The sequence below is a fragment of the Leptinotarsa decemlineata genome, unplaced genomic scaffold (genome assembly GCF_025532065.1).
Source record: "Leptinotarsa decemlineata unplaced genomic scaffold, Ldec_3_MD MMD2_tig00003335_RagTag_RagTag, whole genome shotgun sequence".
NCBI classification, from domain to species: domain Eukaryota; kingdom Metazoa; phylum Arthropoda; class Insecta; order Coleoptera; family Chrysomelidae; genus Leptinotarsa; species Leptinotarsa decemlineata.
Window position 1 is genome coordinate 1,749,148 of NW_027412587.1, and position 20,657 is coordinate 1,769,804.

At 32.6% G+C, this 20,657-nt stretch overlaps 1 protein-coding gene across 5 annotated transcripts in view; it reads right to left on the minus strand.

Annotated features, from left to right (window-relative positions):
• Nucleotides 1–20,657, minus strand: part of LOC111507432 (uncharacterized) — a 544,290-nt gene that overhangs the window by 93,389 nt on the left and 430,244 nt on the right. For all 5 annotated transcript variants that reach the window (XM_074177938.1, XM_074177940.1, XM_074177937.1 and 2 more), the window contains one exon: nt 3,331–3,473. In XM_074177938.1, the coding sequence (XP_074034039.1) occupies nt 3,331–3,473 (143 nt within the window). The remainder of the gene's footprint in view (nt 1–3,330; nt 3,474–20,657) is intronic.

Here is a 20,657-nt window from a genome sequence, read left to right on the forward strand (position 1 = left end):
GCCGTCGAATCGTCAACAGAAGGATAAAAATGTATTGAACTCACACATTAAATTATGGGGATGAACGGGATGAATGAGAAGTTTGCCCACACATTAAATTATGGGGATGAACGGGATGAATAAGAAGTTTGCCCTTACTTTCTACAGCTGTATAAACTTCTTCATTACTTTTCTAGATTGTAGAACAAAAAATATTTTGAAAAGATCAATAAAAAGCTGATTCTGTTGACAAAAAATAATTTTTGTCTGTTTTAGAAATAATTTTGTCGAACTTCTAGTCCGTCTCTGTGTCACTTCCGGTAGCTATTACACCGAAAAGGGGCATATAGGGCATTTACATATTTTATTGCACCGTACTTATGTGTACCCAGCGTTTCCTGGCACCCCTCTGTGAATTTCCTGTTCGGTAAATGTCTTCTGAAGGAGTAATGCGATTTTATTTAGCGTGCACCCCGGCACTTGCCACCGATGACAAAAATTTAAATTATAGAACACCTATGTGGGGATAGAAATTTTCTTGCGGCGGTATGTTCGCGTAAAATATTTATTGAAATTTATATTCACTTACTCAAATTTGAAGGTTATCGAGAAGATATATAAGAAATACAGGAATTTGTGAATTGTTTATCAGTGAACTGATATATGAAAATATCGTTCGGGTGTAGACAGATGCAGGATGGTTTCTATTAGCAATAGTAGTACCTCTACGTACGAACTAAATTTCATTTAAATTGGAGACGAATACGATTCAGTCATCTTTCGTAATATTTTCATTGGCCAATAACAATAACCAATAACTGTCCAGAGTTCACTAGAAAATTGGGTCTAGTATTTTCTAATTATACTTTGAACGATAAAAATTTTCCAATTATCCTCCTGATGGTGGAATCAGTGTTTCCAGAACTTTACTAATCATGTATAATCAATTTGAGAAATGACAATGAGGCCCAAACTGAAAAAGAAACAGTAAAAGTAGGAAGCTTCACAAAAACTTTTCTAATTTCCTGTTATACTGCAACCATACTTCAGTTCATACACAAAAAGAAAACTATTTTAAATAACTGTAGACTGGTTACCTTAATCATGAAGAAAGCTCTAACTTGACATATTCTTAAATGTTTGAGATACCGAATTATTAATACGAATTTCCAAAAGAAAGCAATTCGTTTTTGTTCATAAGAGAAAAATAGTCTGGGTCACAAGATACTATTTTTGGATCTTCTGTCCAAGGGCACCGAAAGTTATGATCGAGGGCTTACTCGATTCGGAATGACTTCTAGCAACTTTTTGAAAAAATTCAAGAGAGGCTCGAAAAAATTGCAAAAGTTATAAATAATTCAGTAAAAAAAAAGAAGGGGTTTGGTTTTCTGCAAATATTTCGGAAAATATTAAAGATATCCGAAATTCAAAAAAAAGAAGAGCAAATTTCCTAAAAAAATTCCCATCTCCCGGAACTCTATCACCAATATATATGATTTTAATTTAGAGGCGAAAATAGCGCTGAAAGGAGGCGTTGCGCGTCCCGCACGCGCTGGCCGATCGGACCTTTCAACAATAAAAATTATTTTAACCCATTGAATATCATTATTGAGAAAAACAATTCACAAACCTTCTAGACACTTCAATAAACGAAAATCCATCGAAAACATTTTTTTCTCGTGATTATTTTATTAGATATACTTTAATATATTTTAAATTCACATGAAAACCCTGATAATTTTCAAACTAAAAACTTCAAATTTTTTTTCACCTCTTGGAGCTTTTCTTGAAAGCCTTCAAAAAATATTTCCACTTTGTTATTAATGATCAAAGACCTTAAAAAGTGAAAAATTCAATGAAAGCCATGCAAAAATTTTTTCTTTTATATTCAAATTTATTCGTATTCTTATCATTTGAAATTCCGTGTTAGGAATCACACGTTTAAAGGTAAGACCTCGTTAGTCCTTAGCTTGCACAAGTTTCTCAACTTCTGAGAGTTATCATTCGTATGGGGGCGGCAGCTGATTAACGGAAAAACAGATTTTAAACAGATTTTTCTAAACAGATCATTTGAAATTACATAAAAATGATTTTTCATTATTTTTATAATTTGAAAATTTGTTATAAACAAATGTATTGTTTATAAGTTATTTGAAATTTTTTTGGGGAGATTTTTATCAGTGATGAATATTATAATTTAAAAAAAAATCATAGCTCAAAAACGCATTTGTTGATCAACAATTTTTTTTGCTACTAAACATGAATATTAAGGAACGATTTTTTTTATCAAAATTTCTATTTCTCTTTGATATGCTGAAAAAAACATTTTTAATTTTTTTTGTAATACTCTCAAAAAAAACACAAACAACCATGTGTCACTTTTTTTTAAATATTGAAGAAAAATAGAAATTATCATTTAAAAAAAAATCGTTCCTTGATATTCATCAAAAAAAATTGTTAATCAAAAAATGCGTTTTTAAGCAATAACATTTTTTTAAGCAACGATTTGGCTTTTGAAAATCATAATATTCATCACTGATAAAAATCCCCCAAAAAAATTTCAAATATCTTATAAACAACACATTTACAAGAGGAAAACCTTCCTCTTGAAGATGATCACTTGGTTGGTGATCGAAACACGTGTTGAGGTATTAAAATAACGGTTTGGTGTTGGGAAAAAACTCCAGTAATATTCAACAATACATTTGTATATAAATATAACAATTTTCCAAACAGAGATAAACATTATGAAAAATTATTTTTGTACAACTTTAAATAAGAATTCTAAAAATTTTTTGAATAAAAAAAAATCATTCATTTTCGCAGAGTTGATATTGATTACTGATTTTTCACAATACTTTTCTTATCATCTAGTAATTATATTTTGTTATTTCAGTTATAAAATGATGGACGTAAAATATGAAAAACAAACGAATAACTGGAATTAATAGATGAATAACTATTCATGTGGCTGTATTTGTTGAATTTTGTACAAACTGGAAACCCAATAAAGGTTTCCTTACTCGATTCTTCAAAAGTGATTTTTTTTGTGGCGAAGAAATATGGTCTGCTTATATCTGTCATCTACATAACGCTCCCGTGAGAGAAAAAAATCTCGCAAATAATTATAAAAGGAAATTTCATTTTATTACGCGGTTTACATTACATTTGACAAATCAAATAATTGAATATACTTGTAGTTCAACCTGCTAACGAGTCTTTCGAGAACGAACCGCAGAAAAGAATTTATTTCAGTATGGAGTGAGAGAGCACGAAATAGATAATAGAAGAAGAAGAAACACCGACAGAAAATCCTCTTCGGATAAGTTCCATTTAAAATTCAAAACTCACCCTCTGCGGGACTCCCCTGGCGGCCGCCCTGCCGTGCCTCGGAGAGCTGGCTCCGTGTTTTTCTTTTCGGTGGGACGTTTTGAGGCCGCGAAGAAATCTCGAGAACGTCGTCCGTTTTTTGCCGGTGTTCGTGTAGTTTTGATCTGGAAAAAGTTAATGGTGAGAGTGTATGTTGATGTTGATATTTGTTCAGAATCGGTTTTAGTTTTGACAGACCGCTTAGGTACTAGAAACGTATTCTAGAGTACATATTGAAGAATACCAATTTACTTATTCTTTGAAATGACAATTAAACAATAATAAAATAGTCATTAAACAATAAATTATATAAATGTGTACAGAGTGTCAATTAGAAAACGTTTCACCTTCTACATTTCGGCCCCTATAGAAAATCAGAAAATATGAAAAAACGCGTCAAACATGTTGTAGTCTAGTTTTCAATTGAATTACAATAACCATTTAGCAGGGGCCGATATAACCCCTCAAATCTTAAATTGAGAAGGGGTTGAGTAAAAACTCATTTTTGATGAAATGTACTGTGTCGTCGATTCGATTATTCAAGAAGAATGATGAAAGGTAGTTCTCAAATTATTTATTCTTGTTACTACTCATAAAACAAAACTATTAACAACAACATTGTTTCAGGTATATTCGAAATAAGGTACTCAATTCTAACAATGTCAAAGGTCGTTCACCTTCCTTTTCGAAGATACTATATTCTTCACCTTTCCTTTTTGAAAAAAATAACTGAAAACGTGAAGATATTAAAGTATCAATTGTTTTGCAATAAATCATAAAAAATCAGTGAGAAGTACTGCCTGGGCTAAATAGTCTCGGGCATAACACATAGATGGCGCTGGTGTTATTGCATTCCCCACGTTTTCAGTTAGTACTAACTTTCAAATAGAAGCTGCTGAAATTTCATGATATTCTTCTCATAAGGTTGTGAGTTATTGTGCTAAGAGTGACACCACTTTCGTGTTTCAATTTTACACTGATTTTTGATGGGAAAAATATCTTTCAAGCGAAGCAATAGCTTGAAATAAGGCGTCATCTCCATCAGAAATAACAATTAAACGTTGGTTTGCTGACTTCAAACGTAGTCGTAGAATCACCGATGATGCAGAATGAAGTGGACGTCCAAATGAGGCAGTGACACCAGAAAATCCACCAAATCGTTTTGAATTGATATCAAAAGAACGTGTTGGTTTTATATTGCATGAGCATTTGATTATGAGAAAGCTCTGTTCAGTATTTAGCCATGTTTAAACATAACAAACCGGAATTTTTGCGTCGATATGTGACAATGGATGAAACATGAATCCAGCACTTCACTACGAAATCAAAACGATCGTCATCTGAGTGGACTAATTGTAGTGAATCTCGTTCAAAGTGACCAAAAGCACAACAATCAGCTGGAAAGGTTATGACCTCGGTATTTTGAGATGTGCGTGGTTTAATATTCATCGACTATTTTGAAAAGGGAACTACCATCAGCAGTGAATATTATATAGCATTATTGGAACGTTTGAAGGCTGAAATTGCAACGAAACGTCCGCATATGGCAAGAAAAATTGTTTCATCAAGACAATTCACCATGTCAAGAGTCAATCAAAACAACGGCAAAATTGCATGAATTGGGCTAAGAATTTCTTCAGCATCCACCTTATTATCTAGGTCTGACCTCCATCGACTTTTTCCTGTTCACAGACCTCCAAATAATGCTCACTGATAAGAAAATTTGCTCGAATGATGAGGTTATTTTTTTTGGCGATTTCGACTTGTGGATTATAAATATATCATTTATTCAAATTTCTATCTTCTACTTTCACAGATTTGGGATTCTTCTGAGCAGTCTGCACCAGTACTCCAAATAAATCACAATTAGAGTGCTGACACATTTTCATTTCGAGTATTATTACGTTTAGGTACACAAATTGATGCCAACACGTACTCTTCTTCTTTTGTTCAGTCATAGACTTGCTTTTCATAGTTAACGTAGAATGAGAAGTGAAGTGCAAACAGGGGTATCTACTTTCAGTAACGTTATACTTAGAATCGGTGGACGCCCTCATTCTATATACTTAAAGAGACGGATGCAACAGGTGGAAGCATTGCCTGAACTTTGAACCGACACCGATTCTATGTGTGAACGATACATTTTTGAAAGATTATTCTTGTGCCTGCTTTCGTCTGGGAACACACAGTGGTGATTTAAATAGAAATTTTCGAGAGTCATCCATCAGAATAAGTTCCAACTTTCAAGGTATACATACACATTAATTCAAAAGTGGATTATATATATTTTGATTTTATTAATATCAACTAATCATAGAGTCGTTAGGATTTCTTACATTAGTTTTTATTTGTATCATGGTCCTGCCAAACAAGAACAACAATAAACTGAAACAACAACAAACAAGAAAATAGAATGAATTGAATGACTGGAATGTTGGAGACTGCCGGAGTCCCGGATCTCAAGAATCAAAGCAGTCTCGGTAGAGCAGTGTAAATGAATGGTTTCTGAAAATAAGATTTCGATCAGGAGTTGTAAGGTTTAGTGCATTAAACGTAGGATAAGACCCTATATTTTGTTACTTTTTCTGTTGAAGTAACCTTCGGAAAGTGTAGAAAATTGCAAAACTTTGACACTCTGATTTTTATAAACAGTGACAGGTCGAATTCAATATTCATTATTTATCATTTTTATTTATTTCAAAGTTAGGGATGCGAAACCTCATTAAAATTCTCAAGCGAACTGCATTACTTGTTTCATTGGTAAACTTAAAGTGTCTCTTATCCCAGTGTAACTAAGCTGTTCTACAGTGACAAATGTTCAAAGGATGCACATTATTACTGGAAATTTCTGTAGATGGCGTCCGAATGAAAGATTTTGATTTTGTAACCATTTTCAGCACTTATAAATTGAATTTCTATAAAAAAAAATCAAAAACTGACCTGCGCTTTTGCCTTAGCAAATCAAGTGCTAGTCATTCCAAATGGGCAGAGATACTATTTTTTTGCTCTAAATCATGAAAAGAGTAAGGGTACGGTATAGCATAAAAGTTATTTTTAAGTCATCTACGAGTTCTTGGTCTTGTCATTCTTCTATGATTTATATTCAGTTGATGATTGCTTTCCCTCGGTTTTTAGGGTTTCAAACAAAAGGTAACATGTTCCTAACGGAAGTCAGTATGTCTGGGAAGTAATGGTCGTGTTTTTTAGTATCATAGTATTGTGTATTATTTTGAATAGGAAGCCACTTAATCATTCAATAATTCTTCAGTCTATGACATCAATCCATGTATGTATGAGTAGTATACGTATAGTATGAGGTAGCAAAAGTTTGAGATGTACGAGTATTTGATACGAAAATTTTGCTGAAGAGATTAGTTGAATTTTGTAACTGATTTATGATGATCGAGTAGTAACCATTTCTGTACAAATCGTCTCATACGTTTCATTTCAAATGTGCCATGAGATGAGGATTACATGAAAGATCTATAGCAGATACGTGACCGTTCACCTGAGTTCACAAGAGAGATTTAGAGTGTTTATGACCTCTTCTTTCTGTTGACCTCAAGTATTAGTTTAGTCCGATCCCCGTAATATGTCGTGATCGTTCAGATCGCCCATTATGTGGTTATGGAATCTGAAAGATGGAAGCACTAAATTCATTATTGTGGGAGTAGATAATGGTGACAGCAACTGCTTCCAATGGTTTTCGAAGTAATGTTTGCTGTTTAGAAACTTTCATTACGTCCCCGCTAGCGCGTTTTTGGTTTGTCCTGTTTTCAAGTAATGAGTTGAAGTTTTCCATTGTATGCTCATTTTCATCGTGAGAATGAATTTCTGATATGGTGTATGTTTCTACAATAAGACTTGTAAACATATTTAGGTGGATCATTTATTTGTTTAAGTCCCATTGTAACAACTTGAAGATATTGTTAGTACTATTAGTTGGTTTCAATTCATATGATTCAATTTATGATTGCATTTTTTTATTTATTTTGGTACATTTGTCTCTGAAACTTTTATCAATTATATATTTATGGATTTCTGAGAGACGGTCAGTGGAAAGTAATAATATTGTGACGACAATGAGTGTATCGAATATCCATACTTGAACGTTTAAAAAAAAATAACAGTGGGCAATGTTCAATGAAGCAGTAGGATCAAGGTAGAAAAATTACATTTCAATAGGTTTGAGAAGCTTTCGAATTTTCTTTTCATTTCCAGGTTCTGATTTCCATTGTATATTCATTTCGTTATCTGCTTCATAAAACTTGAAATAGTTTTTGGGGTTGATGTGAATATATATTCTTTTAGATGAGGATGAAATATTTCAATTGATAAGAGGAGGATCTTCTTCTTTCTCACTCGATAAAGATGGAATGGATATTTATTGTAGAGTAAGTTAATTGGTAATGACCAACCTCAAGGATTTTGATTCGGAAGATGAATATGTTTACTGAGCAGATACATTTTCTTCATAATTGCATTTGAAGCAGTAATTTGAATTCGGTATAGGAATATATTCTCACATCTCTCGTACACATTTCCAAAACTTCCAAATCCACCATTGAGGATGTAAGTGTTTCATGTGAGTGAAATATTATATCACACTCTTTCATATACTATATTGTGCGACGTCCTATAAATGATATCTGATTTAATTCCATAACGATATTTGGAGTATAAACTGAATCGAAAAAAGTGATTTTCGAACAATTGAATGCTCACATGAGTTGTTTTGGAAGGCTTTCTTCATCCAGTTCGTATCTGAAAGTAACTTCCATTCATCATCTTTGTGAGGAGTTTATTTTGAACTTAACTACTTTTTTCCTTTAGACTCAAACTCAGGCACATCTTGTTGTATATGATGCCTTGCCCCTCTATTAGTCCTCTGGGGGGGGGGCGACCATTATAATGTCTATTACTCGTGGGAACAACATGGTAAATAATAATGAAACTAAAAAAATAAAACGGAAACTACCCAACGAAAAAGAAGGGTTGAAAAGGCGAAAGGAGTAATTGAAGAGTTAGAGTAATACTGAGGCACTAAATGAACTGCAGAGAATGAGAAAATTAGAAACTGAAAACTTCAAAATAAAATAAGTAGAAACATTTTTTATGTTAAATGGTTTTAAATAAAAATGTACTGAAAGCTAAAAAATAATTCGGAAAGCCCTAGGTGGCAATCATCACACCACTCTCCTCAGAAATCTACAGTATTGATCAGATGAAAAATAATAAAATCGTTGTATAAAGATGAAGAAATAGAAAGACAATAAGCTTTTTTTCCAATAATTAAGTTGACACAAGAATATACTCCTTTCAATTTCAATAGATATTTTCTTGATATTACTTTCAGACACAGGCTACTTTTTCAAAAATGTATATTTTATGAAGTTACCTTACAATCAAATATGAGAAATAACTCCACTTTTGAAAATGTTCCGGGTAATAATATATCCCACTCATACTGTTGTGTTTCAATTATATTAATTTTACAACGAGAGGGACTGAATGCTTTTGAAAATGATTTTCATTAACTGAGTGCAATTCAATTAAAATATAATGGTGCTATAAAATTTCTGCGAATAACTGTGTTCAATTTATTGAAAAATGGAATCGGGAATACAGCAGTTGTACGGTATGTTCATCCATATAATATATTTCACAGAATTCAAGAGAAAATACATATTCACAGTGACAGTCATTGGATGTTGAAAACTTGCAAAATATCATTCGCATGGCTTCATCCTATTCATCATGCGAAAATAATTAATTCATTTTTCAATATCTATGTTCCGTCGACAATAACCATCGGAATAATTGATTAAGCGATTCTCGACATGAAATTTAATCAAACATTATACATCATTTGACAAAAGTTTCGTATTGCAATTCAGTTGGTACCTAATATTCCGGGAATATATTAAATCAAAATGGATTACTCCCGATCAAAAAGTTTGCGAATTAAAAGTTGTGCAGCTTTATCTTAATTATATCGGCCTTATTGGAAATTCTTTTCACGGGATTTTAATAGTCGATAATTAGTTTCGTAGTATCTAATTAAACAGGAAATTTCAACACTTTGGAAGTTGAAAGTTGGAAGTTCCGTAGATTACACTATTCTTTCGCTTTGATGTGACGATAAAGGAAGTGGAGTGACTGAGGTTGATCAGCGTTTGGAATCGAACTCATTCTATTTGTCCCCATTATAGATTCGTGAATTCAGGATCAAATTTTGCTTTTTTAACCATGCACCATGGTCAAACAATCAAAACATTGATTATCTTATTAAAGGCAACGTTTTGATATAATTTTGCTATTCCTCTTACACCAAACGATTGATGACGCTTACCACCGTATAAATCGTCTATAATATGATGCTACTTTTTTATGCTAGGTTCAAAAAACACCTGATTGTGAGATTTTCACTAAACACTTTTACAAAAACGCAACACGCAACACCGATAGTAAAGATTCGCCCGAAGAAGCCATTGTATGGCGAAACAAGTGATGCGTTTTTGTTAATCTTTTTAGTGAAAATCTCAAAATGAAGTGTGTTTTGAATACATTATGGATTCTCATGAAATATTGGTCGATTCCATCAAATATATTTTTATGCTGGATTCTTTCTGTTCATCATATATCCATCAATTTATTCAACTATAAATAATTGAAATGAATCCTATTCGAATTAGTTTCAGGAAAGAGAAATCTTTGTTTCTTTCACGTTATTTTTCTCGAACTTATTCTTTATTCATATATAGATTCTGTAAATTTTCTGAAAATTACTATGATGCACTGAAGGAGGATGGACTCACTATATAGCCATTAGATAATTCCAAGTTTTATGAATATGATATTTTGATAAAATATCAGTTGTATTGAATATAGAAAATGTGTCTCATTTACCAAAAAGTAGAAGAGATGGTTCGATAATCTTCCCACGATATTTTATATCTTCTATCAACAACTTAATTTTTAAATTTTATATTTCCATCAATATTGTTTAATTTCATAAGTTCAACACTAATTCTTATATTTTATACTTCATATTTTATTTTTATATTTCTTTTTATTTACTTTATATGATATCGAGATTCTGAATCTACGTAGTCACTGTAGTACCTATTTTGGTATTTTGTCTACTTTGACCAGATCCCCGATAAGGCTAATTGTACGCATCGCTTTTACTTTTGTCTGTTCTTATAAAAAATATTTCATGATCTCATACCACTTCAGGATATTTACTTATAGGTTATTAGTTCCACTCCCACTACCAAGGCTTGCCTTGCTGGGTAGAATGTATTTATTTACCACTGAATGTCTTCTTTCTATTGCATGAATATTAGAGGTAAATAAATATTATTATTATTAATATTGATGAAATGATTGCATTGTATACTATATGTTTTTAATATGTGTTTATTATGCACCCTGTTATGTAGTTCTGATGAAGGATTTCTAGGTAGTTAACCAAAACACAAGATCAATTGTTGTTATTTATAGGTCATATGAATTTCAGAAACTTTTTCGTTTCAATTATTAAACATGCTATCATAATTTTCCATTATTGATAATGACTGAAATCTCAGATTGTGTTATCTACCGTGTAATATCTGTACAGTAAACCTGAATTATCTCGAATGTATCCCAAGTTTATGACCATCATACACGTTCGTCAATTAATCTTAAGGTGGTTTATTAACTGCCAGAGACTGGTTTATTAGCATCGAGAAACTGGTTTATTGGTATCTAGCAAATCGTTGAAGTTGTTATCTGATAATTTATCACTATAATCACTCGTCAGCTGCGATTGGCCGCTGGAAATCCAAAATGCAGATAATTTCCAAAGTGATTTTAGGGGAATATTCTTGAAATAACTGAGAATATTATTTATGACTAACAGTTTATTCTATTTCTGATGTAATGTAGCAAACGTGCTCGCTAGATATTACCAAAATGATATGATGAGAAAATCATAAAATTTAACGGAGAAAATGAGAAAATGAAATAATATTTTGAAATAATTCAAATGAATGTGCTGTTAAATATTACAAGCCATATTCTCAAAACAAAAAAAATATTCCATAATCATGAACTATAATTTCTGTAAATATATCATAAAGCATCTTCTGATTTGATTTCATATATTTACTAATAACAATATATCTTTCAGTACAATTTATCGGTTTTTTTTCTCATAGATCATTTATGTATGTATTATTCATACATTCATGTATATATGTATTTATGTATGTATTTACTCTGGAATATTTCTGCTTCAACGTGGAAATCTTTCCAAAGAAAAGTATTCATTCCGTGAATTATTGTAGCCAACCAAAATTTTTACCTTTTCTATATCTCTATAAGGTTCTATAAATCATAATTGAAATTTGTATTTCAGTCAGTGGAAGGTAAAAATAACAAAAAAAGCACAAAATATCCTATTTTGGCTACTCCATGCTAAACAGGATAAAATTGGAAGGGGTATATTTCAAGAAAAGATTATTTTTTGGGGACGAAAGATTTTGACTTTCTACTTGTCCATCTTTATACAGAAAGGAAGCAAGTGCCTCATCTTGTGATGTTAGATAACATTCAATAAAATCTTTGAACCCTTATTTTTCCCCCTTGGGGAGAGGAAATTCCTGATTGCCTTTCTTGGTGCTTATTTACGCTATACAAAGAACCTACCTCGCTGGAAACTATTCACGTTTTCATGTCGAACATTTTGTTGAACTTCACTATTTTTTATTGGTTTCATTGTTAAAAGAGAAAATCACAGTAATACATTGAGTTTGAATTATAACCTTACCAAATATTAACATGTCTACTGAATTGTGTCACTTGCGTATTCGAGATACGGAATGCTGGTACGTTTGTTGAAGTTAAATATCTATTTAATCACTCAGGAATCTTCCTGAGTGATTGTTTTTTTATGTGAAAGCCTTTTGCAGAACATACCCGTCGAAATAGATTGGATATCGCCTTTTACTTTCTTTAGAGACAGTGTTTGGTAGGCTTTTAGCTGTAATTCAGCTACTATATCAAGGTCACCTAATTTTTTGCACTACTTATCTGACCGATTGTTTGCAGTTTTGAATCAGTTCATAATCACATGTTTAGCACTAATGCTTCCAGAACTACCCATTCGCATAAGATACATTTTAGAGCTGGTATTCATGACAAGTTTTCACAAAATAATTTTTCGCTTAGAAGCATGGTGGGTAAATTTTGAGCGGTTTTAGATATCTCTGTCAACTCTGTGTCTATTTATGATCCGTCAGAACACCAAATATTGCCTTAGCGCCCAGCAAACTCTGGACATATAGTGTGAGCTGTTTCAATTTCATGGTTAATTGTGAATATTTGAAATTGCATTCCTCATCCGAAAGTTGTATTGTGTTCAAGCAGATTATTTGTTTCATTTGTTTTCACAATAGTTCTCTGGTGATTCCTAAATGTACTGACACATCATTAAAAATCACTAGAAAAATTGAAGAAGCAATCAATAGAATAATTATTATAGATAGCCCATTACTATAAGTTTCAGTGAACGAGAACGGGAACATTAATGACTTCCTTTTACAGAAACGATTCATTAATTCTTCGTTGAGTTGATGATGTAAATGAAGTGACCAAATTTATACAGCAAACAAGATGCAGTCAGCGCTGAGTTAATCCGCTGAGCTTAGCTCGCATTAAGCTCATTATTTTGGTAAAAAGATTGTCGGAATCAGAATTTAAGCTGTAATTCTGCTACCGATATATTTCTGAGCCAACTTGTCATTTCGTACTCATCTTTGAAGTTGGTGAATCAACATAGACTAAGTCTGTTTCGATGTATGATTCCCGTTGAACACAAAATCACAAATATTGATTTCTCCGTCTCTTTCTTCCTCTCTCTCTCTCTCAGTTCTTGATTTTTTCAGAATTCTCCTGTTATTTTGTTTCAGAAGTTTGAAAAGAATTTGCATCATTTCCACAAATTTTATGCAACAATCTATAATTATTGATCGTTTGCCTGTAATATAATCTTTCTATTGTCCTAGAAATGGAATTAATCGACATTTTGGGTTACCTATTATTCAATAGAATTTTTCAGCTTATGCTCATAATGTTAGAAACTGTCATTAAATACATTTTACCAGTACACACCAATGAACTAATAAGATGATATCAAGTTTTTCAGTAATTTCGCTAATGAATGATTAATGTGTGTGAAGGGCTCTATGGAAAATGTCCCTAAGTGACTTTTTCTTGTTTTGAGATACGGAAAATTGCTTCGTCTAACACCTTATAAAATTCTTGATTTTCTTCGTTTTCTATATAATGAACCAGGAATTTGATATTGGCTAGTTTTTCAGATTTAAGCTTGATGAAAGGATTATAGGCATTCATTGGAAATAAGTTAGCAATAAGTTTATTGTATAAGTTTGAAAGTGTCCGTATAGGACGAAACTGCAGTAACGTTAATTACAAATGAAATTGGTAAAAAACATAGAAAGATTCATCTCTCTTTTTTTCATTAGCAATAAGTCATTGACATCCTACTTTGTAGAAAGCAAAATAATTTGAATACTCCCCTGTCATAGTTTCTCTAATTTAGGTTTTTCATTTGTAGAGAACATCACAGATTGACATTTTGAAATTTCTGGAATTGATTGTTTTATTTTAGTCGCATAAAACTGTTTATAGTCTCGTTGGGAATTTGTCGGAAATATCAGCATTTTTGGTAAATAAGCTATGTTCCAAAAACACTATTTCAAAAGGATTTTTATTGTGAGGTTTATCTACCTTTACAGTCTTAGGTCTTTTTTTTTTTCTATCAGTGCAAAGCATCGGTCCATTGGCATCATTGAATGCCCTGGAATAGGATAATATATCAGGATCATTTGAAAGAGCCTAGATGCACAAAGAGAATTTAAATACGTAAACAAAAATTTGTTTTTATTTTGCGAAAAACAGTTGTCGCAAAAATTTTTAAATATAACTTATTTATCGGTTTTGTAATCTAAAGCTGTAATAACTTCATTAGGGCCCTTGGTTGCAAAATTTTCAGTAAACAAAAACATTGTGGCCTGATTTGTCCCAACATTATTTATTTTCATTTTTGGAAGAAAGCCATTTTTCATTGTCGTCTGTTGAAAATGGATCCATAAAGGCTATAAAAAACATGGCTTCTACATGAAAACAACAACACAATGAAAAAAACAAAACACGCACTTTTCTGTATCTGATATCACTTCGGTTCTTCTTGAAAGTTAGGTACTTTTTTAACACTTACGTTCTTCTTGCACGAAACCTCTCTCGTCACTTTATAAAATGCGACTCAAGAAATGAGGCACTTCGGAACATTTTAGGCGAAAACTAAATAGAGTAATTAAAAGTACAGTCGATTTATACTGAGATGGTGCTACTAGTTTCAACTCGCAGAAATGTTACTTAGGGACTTTTTGAATAGAGCCCTTTACTTGCAATCAACACTGTAGCATATGGACGTACCATTTGCTATTTTCCACCACATGGTATTACTTTACCCTCTGAGAAATAATTATTTTCAACTAGGTTTGGCGACGACGGTTTTGGTTTCATCGTTCAACCTTTCATTTTTCATTTTTAAAACTCATCCTGACGTATTTCGGTGCCGATGAAGAAAACTGGCAGAAAACTGAGATATTCATGAATGAACTCATGAATTTATCACGCATTTCTCACATAATTCACACGAATTCTTTTCAATTCTTCTCATTCTATCGAGCAGACTTCTTCGTCTGGACAAGAGGCTGGGTGAAATTTATCCTGGAGGAACAGTTCGACTTCAGACGAGATCGTGACATGACCTTGCAACTGGTTCGCCTGGTTCACGGGAACAATGATACCTTTCACCAGAAGAAGAATACATTAATGGTCCTCCCAGACATACATGAGGCGTTTGACAGGGACAGAAGGATTTATCGCCAAGAGGTGGACGGCACACATGCACTTATACATGATAAGAATCTTAGATTCTTATTTGGTCAATCGGAAAAATCAGGGAAGGAATACACCAAACTATCTCTACAGATTTTTCAATGAAAGCAGGTGTTCTGCAGGAGTTCTGCTAAGTTATTAAGTTGCATTATACATGAAGAGAAATAAGATAAAGATGAATATGTCAAAGATTGAACCTCACAGATGTGGAGATCGTTAGAAAATTGTGTGGATGAACAGAATTGAATTCCCGAATTTCCGAGTGAATTTAATATCGGCAATTCACAGAGCGGGAGCACGATATTCCAAACTTAGTGTTGACAACAATCTCCTGATATACAAACAAGTAATCAGGCCAGCTACGTTGTACGCTTGTCCTGTGTTCGGCAGCCTCAAGGACGCCCCCTTAATGAGACTCGAGAGAATGTAGAACAAGATACAAGGTATCAACAGTGGTGTCCTGGTTTTTTCATGAACTTTTTCCAGGAGTATCCGGCCAATTCTGATAACCATAGCGATGACGATCGTTGAACGATCTCAACATCGATTACATGAAATAGCATGCATAGGCTTATGCAAGAAGCACACAAAAGATACAGACGAACGAAGTCTACATTTCTTAGTGAATGCAATCTGCTAACATTGCAGAAGTCGTCCCCCACCGCCAACCTTCAGTGGGTCCGTGAGGGCGTGGCCATCACGAAGAGGAAGCCCTCTATACTTCAGCCTTCAGGTGATGAACAATGAAATGTAGATGTGATAATTCAATTTTTCAATGAAGGATTTTTGGATTTTTCATTTTTGGATAGGTACTAAATATAAATAAACACACGAATTTTAAGTACCTCAGTTCAATCTACCCAATTAATATTTAAAATGAGTACCTGAGTTTGATAATCAATCAATTGACATCAAAATAGAAAAAGAAGATAAAGTGTACAACCTTGTTTAAATAAATATATGATGAATGAAACTACTTGAGCTTATGTATCAGTTAATCACAATTAATCACAAGGAATTTGTGGTAAAAAATCTCTCGGAACTTTTACATTGTCATTTTACATTGATAGCTTGTTTTCTAATGAAAATAACTCCTAATATATTCTAATATGGGTCAAGGACGGAAATAATTTAATTTATTTTATATTTGTATTTAAACTAGTTGTCATGATCATGACAAAGATAATTTTTTATCCTGGTGTCAGCTGAGCGATTTTTTTCTTCTGTTGAAATTATTGTGAAATTCCAAATGCGTAATTTTTAGTTTTAGGAGTCATTATCGACAGTAGAATAAACTTTTGAGATCCTGAGAATCCTTTTTTATTACCCTCCCAAAATATTTCCCTGTTAAAACACCTTAAAATTAGTTATCCACGTTCGGAAAATGAAAAAAAATGCCCCTAGATGATTTGTTTCTATAAAATCCAAAATGTATTTCTGTGAAGAACACTGATGTAAGTTTTGATAACTAATTAACATTATTTTTTTTTGAAATCAAAGCCCAGAGTCTGATCTTTTCTGTTCAATGGTTGATGTGGAAGCTTGGTTTTGCAACAAAATGCTGCTGAGAATCTCAATTAGCATTGTTTTGAGTATTTCGTAGACCGCTTAGGTGGCGTCTTTGTGAAGGGAGATGTTATATCTTTTTCCTTTTCTATAGATTTTGAAGGTATCAGTGATGAAAATTGGAGTTTTGAGATAATAAAGAATTACCTGAACTTGTTATACTTTCATTATTATTAACAGTAGTGTTTTTATGAATTTCTGCAAACGCTTTGCTGTATTTCTCAATGCAGAAGTCACCGTTTATTGCCGACATTCACTTGCTTGCTATCAATCAAATCATTCATCGGTAGAAGAAGCAGATGAGTAATGCAAACCCGCAATGGGCTCTTATTTCAGATTTTTCATTCTGAGTATGGACCACCCTGTATACATGAACCTTCTTTATTCACTCCGCTTATTGATGAAAATCGTATGAAAACCCTTTCAGTAGTTTTTGTACTTTTATCGCGTTCAGACAGACACACAGAAGCGGCGAAACAATATATGACAGTGTCGGAAACAAATCCGTTCCATCACACCAAAGTTCATAAAGTCATTTCTTTAAATTCATAATTGACTCTAGAAATGTTAATCCTAATTTGGTATGGGCATTTCACAAAACAGTATTTGATTTAAGAGTACTTTTCTTCCTTCCTTCAATGGTTTTTTATTCTTTATTTACTGAAAGAAGTAGAAAGACAAATAAGTTTTCATGGTTATCAAGAGTTGTGAAAACTATAAGTGATCGACTGAAATATTTTTTCAGAATCTTCATGGTATTGAAGATTCAATATAACCAGTTACTCAGTCGATGAAATATCATTCTTGTCAAATTGAATTCATCTCTTATATCTGAAACGGCTGTTTTGTATTATATTTCGAGTGTGCAAAATGATTCATCAAGCGAATTCACTATTTCCGATAACACATGAAATGCAATCAACGTTTCTTAAATTCTTGAACGATTCTCCTTTTAGTTCCAGAATCCATAACTTTATCAGCGCCTTGCGAAAACGTAAAAAAATGAAGCACACTAAGCATGAATTATTGAATCGCGTATCCATCATATCTAATTTTCTCTCCCACGACTAGCGGCCCATTATAGCAGAGCAATGAAAAATACATTTTAATATCCCCTCCTTGTGAAATATTCATGCAAAAAAGCAGAATGCAGAACCGCTTTCGTCACTAAGGGCTGTAATCCATTAAAGAATTCCGTATGCATGCGTAGCAGCCAATTTGGAAATTATATTAGCTAGTGCCTTCCATGTACAAATTTCTAGTGGTACACATTCATTTAGGTTCGAGTCTAGGTCAGTATGCGAATTGACGTACAGTATACAGAGTCTGCCTTAATGTTTGTAGGGTTACGGAAAACTAGTAATAACATGTATTTTTGAATTGGGAAATTTAGGTTTTTGATGAAATTGAATTGATGGTATCACATTATATCTCTCCCAGTTCCCCAACAGTATAGACGCAAAATTTATAACTTATATGAAATACACACATAACTATGTTTATTGTGACATCTCTTGAACGAATAATTCAAATATTTTTCAATTATGTTTGCAGGAATCAATTGCAAGTTGGTTCCAGGCCAGAATTTCCTCAAGGTGTGTAAAATGAAAATAATTATTATTTTTAGGGCGTCATTTTTTTCTTGCACTTTACCAACCTGTATTTAATTTGTTATTTCTAGGATACCACCGACTTTCTGCCATGAATATTCATCTCATCTACCTTTTGTGAAAATTCAATATAGTTTCTACAGAATTTGTGGAAAAACACACAATGCCCGAATATTAAACATAAATAAGGCTTCCCAAGGCGATTAGTTGCAAAGCCAAGCTTAGACATTGACCGCCTAATGAGAATTGGCGCCTCGTTTATCTTTGACATTCAATCTGAGTTTTCTGTCGATCTCATATATGGTGTCTTCATTAGGGGAGATGTCAGCTCTATTTACTACTCAGACTTGACCTTTATGGACACTTGAACCCTACATTGCATTTGTCGTTCAGCCTGGCACCATTACTGATTACGAATATTTTGTTTTTGGGCTCTGGTTTCATGAACAATTATTATCATATATTTTTTTAGAAAGAAAGTTTTTGGCTTTCTACTACTCCATCTGATACAAAAAAATTCAATTTTTTTTGTATCAGATGGAGTAGTAGAAAGCCAAAAACTTTCTTTCCCAAAAAATTAATCACTCCTAAAAATATAACCCTTTCAAATCATATTATCATATACTTTCTACTGAAGAGGCTATTCAAAATATGTTTCATCATTAAATACTTATTTTCGGAGTGCTGAAGTATTTGAAACGTAACTCTCATTCGGACATAAACGGGACAAAATTATTAGTACAGGACTAAATGAATGAAAAACTTAATTCATAAACTGATCTTTGGGGTTGAGGCAATGAAGATGCCCAAAACATTTTCAAATTCTCCGAGTCAAAAACTCATATCTTCGTAACTTCTAACTACGTTATCTGTTGATTTAAAATGAAAACGCAACTGGTTAATTGAATAAATGAAGCAGTGCCAAAATAATCTGAAAAATAAGAATATCGATAGTTTTCCTAAACACTCATTCTTTCTTCAATACTTTTCTCATACTTTGAGTAAAATTAGTCACAAATCATTTTATTTTATCGTTTTCTACATTGAACTATTTAGAGTTTTTATCTATCCACTGAAATATACTTATATTATTTTTAACGTTTCTCAACCTAGATAACCTGCTCTCATTTGACAGTACTTACTTTCTTGAAATTTTAATTTTTCGTGATGATGTGCAAATCATATCATATTTTTAGGAAAAAAGAGAACGTGTAATAATCTTATATTCTCATCTATACTGAAACTGAAAACGAATCAATTTAGAGAACTCATTCGTTGAATTCGTAAGTTTTGATCCTAAATGATAATCCATTATCTAAGGTTATTCACGATACACCAGAACAAAAGAACCAACATCCACTTTGGGAAAGCTTTTCAAACAAAAACAAAGTGTCCTCGGGAATTCCGTCACCGATGACAAGACTAAAAGCTGAAACTTGATAATACGTAGAGCGCAAAGCGATTACTGTTAACCGACAAAAACGAAATCACTCAATTCCCATGTGTCCTAACTGCCATCCGGATTCTTTCCTTCTGTTTCTTTTCCAGTTAGAAATACGAAATCAAACTCATTCTCTGGAAATACATTCGCGAAGTATTAAGTACTCAAATATTTGATATGAGAATTGGAAGCTATCCACTGTTTGCTTTGAGTTTTAGATTTTTGGAATATATTCAATGTTAAACGATAAAAAATAACATTAACTCATTTCTCAACTTACGTTTCAAGCAAACAGATATAGAAGTATCAGAATAGTAACCTTTAGTAACCGTATTGAAATAAAAGTCCACGTATTGGTGGTTAGATGCCAGAGGGGAATGACCACAATTCGGCGGATTTGAAGGTGAGATCGCTCTGTTTTGAGTTAGTTCCTTTAGCATCAAAATAATATATTAACAAAATTAGTTATTCAAAAGATTAATGGTGTGACTACCTAAAGTTATTGATAAGAAACAAATTGAATGTTTCACATAATGGTCTTCTTTCCGGCTATGATCTGTATCAAAATTCGATATAAGAGGATGCTCTGAAAAGTTTTACGACCTCAACGCGAAGATAGTAGTACTAGTGATGTGAGTTTTTTTATGAAAATGGACAAAATCAAGTATCCAACTGTCATTAAATATTTTTTGGACGGCAATACGGCTACGCCAATCACA